Genomic DNA, 11,570 nt, shown 5'->3' with positions numbered 1-11,570 from the left:
TATGGTATGGAATATCCCTTTGGTCAGTTTGGGTCACCTGTCCCAGCTGTGTCTCCTCCCAGTCTCCCATGCATCCCCAACTTCCTTGCCAGCGTGGCAGTACGGAAAGCAGCAAAGGCCTTGACTCTGTGCAAGCTCTGCTCAGCAATAACAAAAACATCTCTGCATTATCAACTCTGTGCTCCGCACCAAACCCAAACATAGCCCCATACTAGCCTCTATGAAGAAAGTTAACTCTTCAGCTCAAACCAGCACACTTCTGTTCTTCCATAGAATCTCATGTACTAAATCAGGCCATATGAATATATGTGCTTCTAGAATGTCTTCTAAAGTACAGTCATACAGACTTCTATTATTTCAGGGGAAAAGGCTATAGAAGGAGACAGGCATTATGTTTTTAGGCTACTTTCCTAAGGAAATGAGGCATGTGCTACCATCCTCTCCAGCCGTAATGCTCTCTCTCCCTTAAACTTGCTCAAACAGAGCATATTGAACGATTTTAAACAAATTTGAATCTGTAGTTTTGTTCCAAAAGTCACTACATTCCTGCAAATGTAATGAAAATAATCCAAATAGAGAGTGATGCTCTGGACTCCTGTTGGAGAAAATGACATAATCATAAACCTAGACCCTATCCTAGAGAAGCCTTGTGAGAACTCAAATGTAATTTCAAAAATAATGAGGAATGAGAGCTTTATTAGTTCAGCTGCTCATGTATCTCCTGCTCACTGATAACAGAAAAGTTGATGTCAAGTATTTACAGGGACAGTGTAATTATACAACATGATTTGTGTAGCTTGGTAAATCAGGCATATCTTAGCAACACAGGTATTAGTATGACAAAATGCGGGATCATCCACACAGAAAAGCAGTGGACAAAAAGATAAATACCATATATTGGGGTATAGTCAACTTGGCTTTTGTAAAGGGAAGTAATGTCTTCATATATGTGACAAGCAAGGTTGATTGATAGAGTCTCCTTAGCCAGAAGCATTTGACAAAGTCCCTCACCAGAGGCTTGTGAAGAAATTGTAGAATTTTGGGGATAAAAAGGAAAGCCTTCAGATAAGCAAACTGCTGCTAAAAATACAGGAAATGGACTCGGTGGTCATTTTGTAGAGTGAAGAAAGGTCAGTGGTGGAACTGTGTTGGGATCTGTGCCAGAGCCTGTGTTGTTATGTTGCTCTGTACATTCATAAGTGATCTGTAAAAGGGGATAGATAGTGAGGTGATAAAAGTTGCTAGCTGTATGAAGTTATTGGGGAAAACAAAAAGGGAAATCCAGCTGCAAGAACTTGGAGAGGGACCTGGCCATAAATGGTGACTGGGAAATAAATGGTAGGTGGTGTTCAGTCCTATTAGATATAAAGTGCTGCAGATGGAAGAAAATAATTCTGATTTTAAATACAAAGTGGGAAAGTCTCAGCTTTCTGTTAGTGCTCACTCCCAGCTACATATCAGTGCCAAACAAAGAAATACTGTAATTATGTTGTCCATACACTCAGTGCTTATCAGCTGTTAAAAAAGCTAATTGAATGTTTGAAGCTATTAGCAAAAGAACAGAGAATAATGGAGAAAGCATGAGAATATTGCTGTAAACATCCATATTGCATTCACATCAGGAGTAATGTGTGCAATTTTGGTCTCCCATCTCACAAAAGTTCTTGTAGAGCTGAAAACAAAGAGAGGGTGACAAAATTGCAAAGGGTATAGAGGTGTCCCCATACAAGAAATGGCTAAGTAGGCAAGAACTGCTCAGCTTGGAGGAGATCAAAATCAAGGAGTTGATAATTCATGAGTAAAATGGAAATGTTCACCAGGGCACAGATGTTCATTTTGTTCTACTACAGCCATTCTGCTCTTGTTATGAACAATGAATTATTTTACATTGACACAATAGAGGACAGTGGCTTAGAAGGTGATAACATTGGAAAAAGATGTAACACAGTGGTAGATAACTGGCTGTCCTTATTTCCAGTCCAGCTTTACAGCTGAGAACCCAAGTGCATGGTAAGTGACCCTCAAGTGCATGGTAAAGGAACGACATGTAGATGTAGACAGATACAGCACACTGGAGAATTAGTAAGATAATTAACAACTGTCTTCAGTTCTGTGTTTTAAAATCTTTATGTCAGTCTTCAAAGAGTAGGAGAGCCAGTGGTAGTTTTAAAATATCACTGACTCCATTCTGAAAAATTCTGATGTTTTGCTGCTAATTTTTCTCAGGACAAAGCTGAAGGTTTCACATGTCTGCAAAAAAAACATACATTTCTCATTTTAAAAATGAACCATTTAAAAACGAGAAAGAACACACAATTGTGTAGTGTGCGAAGAGATGTCTGCATTACCCTTACCCTTACCCTTACCCTTACCCTTACCCTTACCCTTACCCTTACCCTTACCCTTACCCTTACCCTTACCCTTACCCTTACCCTTACCCTTACCCTTACCCTTACCCTTACCCTTACCCTTACCCTTACCCTTACCCTTACCCTTACCCTTACCCTTACCCTTACCCTTACCCTTACCCTTACCCTTACCCTTACCCTTACCCTTACCCTTACCCTTACCCTTACCCTTACCCTTACCCTTACCCTTACCCTTACCCTTACCCTTACCCTTACCCTTACCCTTACCCTTACCCTTACCCTTACCCTTACCCTTACCCTTACCCTTACCCTTACCCTTACCCTTACCCTTACCCTTACCCTTACCCTTACCCTTACCCTTACCCTTACCCTTACCCTTACCCTTACCCTTACCCTTACCCTTACCCTTACCCTTACCCTTACCCTTACCCTTACCCTTACCCTTACCCTTACCCTTCTTTCTTATCCTCTTCTTGCCTGATCTTATAAAAATAGACATTTTTGGCCTCCAAATCTGCCTGCTGTTACCTGTTCCTGTTGTAGCCCTATCTGCAAGGGTCACAAAATATGTTGCAAGTTTGAGGGGTTTCATGTACAACATGTGTTGAACCGTGGGGACCACCAGGTTTGTTGAGCAAAGAGGATTCACATAGTAAAGCTCCCTTCTGTTTTCTAACTGCAGTGCAGACTTTGGAAAGCAATTCCTGGCCTTTGTTCAAGATCAGTTTTCTGATGGTGCTTGGCTTTTCTTTGCTTGTTTTAGCCTACCAGCTGAGCTTTCCACATGTGTGGTACCCCTTGGTACGTGGATAATGTTGATTGTCTTGTTGGTCTTTACAGCACTGACTGATAGTAGAAAACACTTTGTCCCAGCCTTCTTATACAGAAGAGCTAAGTATTGGGTATGTGACTGTACCAAGCAGGTAATGAAGTTATCCTTCATGAAAAGTTAGACAAGTGCCAGCGTGGGACGTCCTTCCTACTTCCATTTCCCATAAGTGTAGGCAATGAATCATTCCCTGTCAAGGGGGAAACATGAGGCTCATCCCACGGTTGGGAAATCCATTTAAATTAACAGCCGTGTTTTAAAGCCCTCCAAAGTCTCACCCACGCTTCCTCTGCAGTGCTTTATTAAAGAAAAGAGTAGGAGTGACTGAGATAATATAAACCACATTCTCAATCTTATCCTCATAATGGAGGTGAAGTATGTTCCTACAAATACCCCTTGGCCTCTTTAAATGTGTGGGTGCATCACTTATACGTGTAATACATGTAAGCTGTAATAATGCAAGCTATTTTGCAGGATTAAGGTTCTTACATATTTTAAACATCTCATTTTAGGTGCCAGTTGTTTCAAAATGTACTGAGGGGCAGTTTGTTCTTTGTTTTATCTGAGATAGTACCATCTCCATGACAAACCATATGGTTTTACATCATCCCTGATTACTGTCATTTGCAGACATGATGGCAGGTTGAGGAGGCATGTCCAGTAGATTACCCAACAGCAATTTTATGAAGCCTTTAAAACATTGTAAGTGACTCAATAAACAGCATGTTATGTAACTAGGAAAAGCCCAAATTTTTATTTATAGGTGTATTAAAGGGACATTGCAGATTTTATATGCCTGTTTCAGCATTCTGTGTGTGCAAAATTTATTATGAAGGCAGCACTGCTAATTCAGAAAAAGAAGAAATTGTCCACATGCTTGGCAGAATAGTTTCTTTTAAATAATAAACAAAAGGGTTGAAATAAATTCAGAAAAAAAAGGGAATGTTCAGTATTGTCCAAAGAAGAAATGTATTTTTAAAGATCTAGCCCTCCAGCAGAGTTCTGTCTAATTCACACTGCCTTCTACATTCAGGACACATCTTCTTTCAGCTTTTTTAATGCTTTCAGAAATTAAACCTTTTGGCACAGCAGCTGTAGAAGACAAAGTCTTCCATTTCACCCGTTTGAGGCAGCAGCAAGCATCCATTCAGTGCAAAATGTGACAGTGGAATAGAGATTGTTTTAACCTTTCCTTATGGAAAGAAACCAAAAAAAAGATGCTATTTTGAGAGACATGTTTACATGTTGTGCACTCACAGTCCTGAATAGCAGTTCTTGTCTCCATGTACCTGAGGCTATTGGAAAACAAACCACTGTGTACCACAATAATATATTAATTCAATTAAGCCTGCACTATGGCAAACATATATTTTGCTGCTGGAGTTGTCCTGAGAACCTTTGCTTGCAATCTGTTTTGTAAAACAAAAGTCAGTTCCAAGTAAGATCGTATCACACGATCTCTCACTTGTAACTCCATCCAGATAAATTCTCCTAGGGAATATATGAGGAAAAAAGCATCAGACTGGATCCTTGCTTTTCAGAGGCCCTTTTTCTGTGCTCATCTTTAGCTACTGCAAAGGAGGGAAACTGTTTCTGACAAAGCCTGCATGTGCCTGCATGTGTTGGGGTTCCCAGCTGACCAGGGCTATGGAGCTATCTGCACCTTTTCTTCATAATAAGTACACCAGTATGAAATCACTAAGGCTTCATCTACTAGAACACAAATCAGGAGGAGGTAGTGATTTACTGAAAGAAAAGCTGGATGAGAGATTTAAATTCTCTGCCCTCTCAAGGTGAACTTCTTAGCTCCAGTTTTACTCCTGTCTCAAACTCTGTATTCCTAAATTGCAACATATACTATACATTCCCTTGGGCAAACATCTCCCTTCTGTCACCTTTAAAGCTTGGCTGTGAGTCTACTCCCATCCTTCCCTCTGTTCCAGGGAGGGTTTCCCAGGCTGCAGTCCTATGTTGGCTTAAGTCAGTCCAAGTCAGTGTGGCTCCATTCCCATTCCCTCCTTTGCTGGGACACATGCATTCATCCAGCCTCACAGTTTGGGGAGCTGAGCTGCCCAAGAGCAACCTCACATTTACTAGGTTTTGGCTACTCCTGGTCCTTGACTTGACTTCCAGAGGGATCAGAGGACCAGCATGTGAGGGCTGGTAGCCACAGCTCTTCTCTTCTACAGCATGGCACGAGGCCCTATTTGACCCAGAATGCAGCAGTCAGGATGAAGCAAACAGCCCCTTCTTCCCTGCTGCCTCACCAAACATTTGTAAGTCACAGAGAGCATAGTAAGCTGTCAGCAAAGAAACAAGGAAACTGATAACATCTGTTGAAGATAAGCGTACGAACTCGGGTGCATGCATGGGCACACACAGACTAATAAGCAGCTAGCTGAGCAGGGAGCAGACAGGACATGATGTTCCCAGGTGAATGCCTTTACGTGCCTGTGATAGTTTGCTCAGATCATTTCAGGCTCGCCTTGCCCATACCCAGATTGTATGTTCCACCTTATGCAAGAATGTGAAGGGGGCCCAACTGCAGGGTCAACTTCTAGTGTTTCATCTAGGAGTTAGAGCAGTTCCCCTTACACAGGCTGTCACACTGAGTTTAAACCCAGACTTTTTGAGATGAAAGGTTGGTCTGTTACTGGTGTGTGCCAAGAACCAAAATGATATTCCCAAATGGCAAAGTTTGGCCTATTCCCATGAACTCAGTATGGCAGAGCTGATATTAGGGCACCTGGTGGGAGACATCCATGAAATGCCAGGAAGGAGCTTTCTGCAGAGGGATTGGCCTTGTTTTTACACAGGAGAATGGAAGCATTTTGCTTCACATAGTTAGGTTGTTGACTTAAAAGTGATACCAAATACTGAACTGCTCAGCAAAGGACATGCAAGGTTTCATAATTAAGAGCCTACCCTGAAGATGTGTGGGCATTTCTGACATTGCATAAGAACCACGAGTGCTGTATATTTTCTGCTCCATTAAACCACTGCTTTATTTAGTTCCTCTGATTTGAATAGTCTCTAGTTTTTAAGACAATATTCGTGCATGCACTCCTTGCATGTGGTTCAGGATTTATTAAACAGGATTTATTCCTGTCTGAACTGGGAAGTATGCTGAATGAAATGGCAGTACTATTCTCAAAATCTGTATGTTTTCATTTTCTATGTCTTCATATGCATCAGGAAGGAAAATCTGAAGTGATAAGTCTGGTGATAGAAAATCAGTTTTTAAGAGAAAGCATGTGCCAGACTGGAAGCTTTACATGGGGCTGGATATCAAATAGTAGACATGGAAGAGCTGAGGAGAACAGGAATGGGAAAAGCCAGCAGGACTGGGGACTAGAATATATAAAGATTTCCTAGGGGAAGGAAGTCTTTGTTATGTGAGGCTATCATAAAATGGTCTGACCTCGGGTGAAATAATCTATAGTATATGGCACGTTGGCCACATACTGTTTTGCAGAGGGAGGAGTCACCTTTAAAAGTGTTGTGCCAGCTGCTGTAGCTTTCTTTTGATATAACTTTAGTGATGTGGAAACAAAAAAGAGCTTTGTCTATAAAGAATGCCATTTCTGCACTCTCTAGGACCCAGTTTATATGAAATAATGGGAAAGAAAAGACAGAAAAACTTTGAGGAGCAGACCAGCCTTTTACCCAATGATTATGTGGGAATTAGGGATGGTGAACCTGGCAAGGACCTGTAACAGTACTAGAAAAAAAGAAAAAAGAAAACAGAAAGGCAAAATATTGCAAAGGGCTCCCTGACAACTACAGGCAGGTCTGTGCCAGCTAGTCAGGAAGAAATACAGGCATGTTCATGCTGAGGAATTGTAAGCTCAGGTCTCTCTGGGCTCAGGATCTGTACACTGTACTCTATTACTTGGTGTAGACAGCTCTTAAATCCGTGTTTTGCCCTGCTCATGAATTCTCCCTGGGGTGACTGCCACATCTACAACACAAAGGGCAGGTCAGGACCTTGCCATAGCTCAGCTTGTCTTGATCTTCATGTAACAACAATGAAGCGCTCACATAAAACAGAGGCCTTCCAATATTGCATTATTTGTTCAACAAGATATTTGAACTTTTACACTTCTACATGTCATTTTTGCAGCATCTTTTGCAGGAGAATGATGTGCACACCATCTCCTGTGAAAACATGCAGAGGTTCTTGGAATTCACTTCTCTGTCTACTTTCAGCAATGGCTTTGATCTGTTATGCACAAAAATAAGGAGTGCTGATTTTCAAAAAAGGCAGCTTGTAATACTTTTTTTTCAGAGCAGAATGAGGTCACAAAAAAAGATTCATCAAACATAGGATCTACTCTCAAACAATGTACTTCTTGTTTGTCAGACTCAAGAGGATGAAAATTGCTGCTTTAAAAAAAATACACAGACAATGCAAGAGGGCAAGGTCTTGATCTTATTTATGCATCACCGCTCTGCAGTTGGTGGGATGATGTGAAAAACAGACCATGGAAATAAGTAATTCTTCTTTAATTTCATTATTTAGCAATTCTTTCCCATGTTTTCATGTCAGAAATTGCAAGTAGTCTCCTTAAGTTGCTCATAAACGAAGCAGGGAACAGTACTTGGGTTTTCTTGTTGAAAGCAAATTGCCTTTGATCTGTCTCATGTCATTGTGACCCAAGGGCCATTTGTGACTAACAGATGATTTATGATGTTTCTTTCTCGCAGTACGATGTTGTTGGACATTCAGGAGATGGCTTCAACATCGCCTTGGTTGAGAGTGACAAAGTTCCCAAGAACAATAAGCAGAGATTAGAGATTCTTAAGGTAAATCGTACTGATAATGCTGGATAATTAAGGACTTTATGACTGCAAAGATAAAACTGTAGGTGGGTCACAGAATGCAAAACATGAGGAGAATAAAATAAAAGAAAGACAAGAAAGCAAAATCTGTGTATTTGCACAAAATTGAAACAGGACCTTTCAGAGACATATCAGAAAACAAATTATGCCAAAATAGCTGGATGTGCCTTTTTCTGGGATGTTGTGTCATAAGTGTGTCATTTTGACTACCTGTCAAAGGATAGAGAAAGTTCCAAATGTTATACAGTGATAGAGATAGCTCTGCCCAAATCATGTGGTGATATTATTAGTGCATAAGTGACTAATTTAGACTGTAGAGGGATCCCAGGTGAGTGATTTAGCCTGGTACCTTCAAGAAGTTATGCATCATGGTAGCAATGGGAAAATGTGTCAATACTAGTGAAACCATATTAAATCATAATTGCAAAACAAGTGTATTCACCAAAACTTTACTGTACTAGGATGAAGAAAAATTGTGTATATTGTAGTATTTTCCTGGTTGGCAGCCTGATAGGTTAGAACTGTGTATTTGAGCTTCCTTCAAAAACTGCTTTTAAATGATTGGGAGCTACTTTGGTTAGAAGGACTGGATTTAGTAATGTCTAAAATTCCTTGCCTTCTGCATGGGAAACAGCTTCATCAATGAAAACAGTGTATTTATTTCATAAAAGCTCAAACAAATGTTTCGTCATTTTTAAATCTGACTGCCACTGTCAGGAGTCAGATAATTGACAATAACTGTGACACTACTAGGATTTGGAAGTCTAGTCCAAATTATGAACAGGCAGGAGCTGGTCACAGTATTAGGAAACTAAGCCCTGTTTTCTTCCTTAAATACATAGGAATGTTGCTACTCAAACTGCAGCTGGCTGAAGTATTTTACTGTCTCTAAAGCCCAGTCTAATTAGGTCCCTGTGTGAGTTTTGATTGTTTGACTCACTGTGTTTCTAAGAAGTGCTGCCTGTCTTAAAATATGACGTATTAATTATAAAAAGCTGCATCTTCTGTTGTATCTGTAGCACTGTCTGCATTTCTGATGCATCCCCTAATACGGCATAACTGAATATATACTCCTCTCTGTGCTAGCTGAAATGAATGTTAATTCCTAAAGTCATCTTACGTATTTCCACTTGGTCATGCTGTGCACACAGACCATGCATGCCCACGCCCAGTTCTGCATGAGTGGAGACCACACTTTGGAGGGGACAGAGCATGCCATTCGTGAAATCGCCAAGGAAGAGGCAGACGAGTATTTCGTTATCGTCTTAAGTGATGCAAATCTCGAGCGATACGGTATTCATCCATCAAGGTTTGCCCAGGTCTTGACCACCAATACCCAAGTCAATGCTTTCGCCATATTTATAGGATCTTTGGGAGATCAGGCAGATAGGTAAGTGTGTTTGGTTTATGCCTAATACTGCTTGTTTCCATTCATAGTAAATCTAAACTATTCTTTTATTGCGATGAAGTTTGGCTTAGTTGCCCATGCTGTTGTTCTGCACTAAGGTTTTGATCATAGTATTATAAAATCATGGAATGGGTTGGGTTGGAAGGGACCTTTAAAGATCATCTATTCCAACCCTCCTGCCATCGTGTTGCTCAAAGCAGCTGTGTGGTGCTTGGTTGCTGGATGGGGTTAAACCACAACACCCATACAACTCAACTTTAACACTTGCAGAGATAGGGCATCCACAACTTCTCTGGGTGACCTGCACCAGTGCATCATCATCCTCACTGTACAAATTTCTTCCATTATCTCCTATCTAAATCTACTCTCTTCCAGTTTAAAACTGCTGCACCTTATCCTATCATTACAGGCCCTGGTGAAAAGTCTCACTCTGTCCTTATGAGCCCCCTTGATTTAGTGAAAGGCCTCAATAAGTTCTCCCTGGACTTTTTTGTTCTCCAGGCTGAACAACTCTAGCTCTCTCAGCCCATATTCATAGGAGAGGTGTTCCATCACTCTGACCATTTCTGTGGTCCTTCTCTGGATCCGCTCCAACAGATCCATGTCTTGCTTGTGCTAAGGAGCCCAGATCTGAACACAGCACTGTAGGTTGGCATCTCACAAGAGTGGAGTAGAGGGAGAGAATTACCTCTCTCAACCTGCTGACCACTCTTGTTTTGATGCAACAAAAAACTGATATAGCCACAAATATCAACAGTGTCTTTTCTACTTCTTCAACTAGAGCAGAATGAGAGAAAGCCCAAAACGAATTTGCACTTGGTACATAATTTTAATCAGAAAAGGGTTAAAAGATACAGCAACACAGCCACTGTTAGTTGTGGCTGCAGATCTGTACATCAGACATGTTATGCATCGAAAGGGAATCCATTCTGAAAGACTGTAATTACAGAAAGTCCCTTTACTTCTGCCAGGAATTAAAAAAGAAAAAAAAGGCTTTGACCATATCCTGCTGTGTAAGAGGAGATCTTATAATGGCTTAGTTCACTGGGTATGGAAAATGCACACAATGCTGTCACTGAAATGCATTTCTGTGTATGTGGAAGTGCAGAATTAGACAAAGCCTTCCTGTACTGCTGTGGGGGAAGGAGAAGGGAATTCTCTGTTGCTGCTTCTTTAAAAACTCATTTTAAAAGTGAGACTTAAAGCATTGGAGTAATGGTGTGGAGCATAAACTCTTCTAAAAAGCAGTGAAAAAATTAATCTCAAGCCTGCTGACTGGATGTGAGGGAGATGAGATTCGTAACACGCATCGAGTTTAACTTTTCTAAGGGGGATTAAGCTGTGAATAAAAATGTTTCGGGTTAATATTGACAGAAAAATATTGCCCCAATGCTGGCAGTGTTCAAAGCCAGGTTGGATGAAGCCCTGAGCAACCTGGTCTAGTGGGAGATGTCCCTGCCCATGGCAGGGGGGATTGGGACTAGATGGGCTTTAAGGTCCATTCCAATCCCCTAACACATTCTATGATTCTATAAAAATATATTTCCATCTAATCTGCTGTGATCTCAAAGAAAAAATACAAAGAACACGTTTAGAATCACAGGAGTTGTTGAACTGAAAGAGCTGTGGGTTCATGGTAGTCGATTTAGAGTAACTATCTAGCTGCCCTCAGAAAGCCAGTTATAGTGATACTTCATGGGGTCACTGGTTCCTTGATCAAAACAGAGTTTTTGCATGTCAGAAAGAGGACATGAATGGAAATCTCTAGAAACATTCTCGTTTGTCTTCCTAAAAGAATCTCTGTGCCTTAGCTGCTCTCAGTGTTTCCTCCCGCTGCTGCTTTCCCAAACCTTTAATTACATGGTGACAGTGATGTGAACAGCATGGATTGGGAATGTATTCAAAAGGAAAAATACCCATTCTTAAGGAACCCTGCCTTGTGGTAGGGAAGATAATTTGAGATGGTAATTATGTTGTGTCCCCCATTCTGCTCCTTAGGCTGCAGAGGACGCTACCAGCAGGTCGGTCTTTTATTGCCATGGATACCAAAGAGATCCCCCAGATTTTGCAGCAGATCTTCACGTCTACCATGTTGTCAAGTGCCTAAGCGTCGCTGGTGTCA

The 11,570-nt window shown here is 41.0% G+C and overlaps 1 protein-coding gene across 1 annotated transcript in view; it reads left to right on the top strand.

Moving 5' to 3' along the window:
• The window catches only part of VWA8 (von Willebrand factor A domain containing 8), a gene marked incomplete at its 5' end in the record, with an annotated part of 81,637 nt that extends 70,082 nt beyond the window's left edge, over positions 1-11,555 (top strand). Inside the window, 3 exons of the mRNA XM_009075415.1 lie at positions 7,906-8,004; positions 9,192-9,430; positions 11,447-11,555. Of these exons, the coding sequence (XP_009073663.1) occupies positions 7,906-8,004; positions 9,192-9,430; positions 11,447-11,555 (447 nt within the window). The remainder of the gene's footprint in view (positions 1-7,905; positions 8,005-9,191; positions 9,431-11,446) is intronic.
• Between the last annotated feature and the right edge of the window lie 15 nt (positions 11,556-11,570).

The sequence above is a fragment of the Acanthisitta chloris genome, unplaced genomic scaffold (genome assembly GCF_000695815.1).
Source record: "Acanthisitta chloris isolate BGI_N310 unplaced genomic scaffold, ASM69581v1 scaffold22065, whole genome shotgun sequence".
Classification (NCBI taxonomy): Eukaryota; Metazoa; Chordata; class Aves; order Passeriformes; family Acanthisittidae; genus Acanthisitta; species Acanthisitta chloris.
The sequence above is the reverse complement of the archived record's forward strand: the minus strand, read 5'-3'. Positions and strand labels throughout refer to the sequence as shown.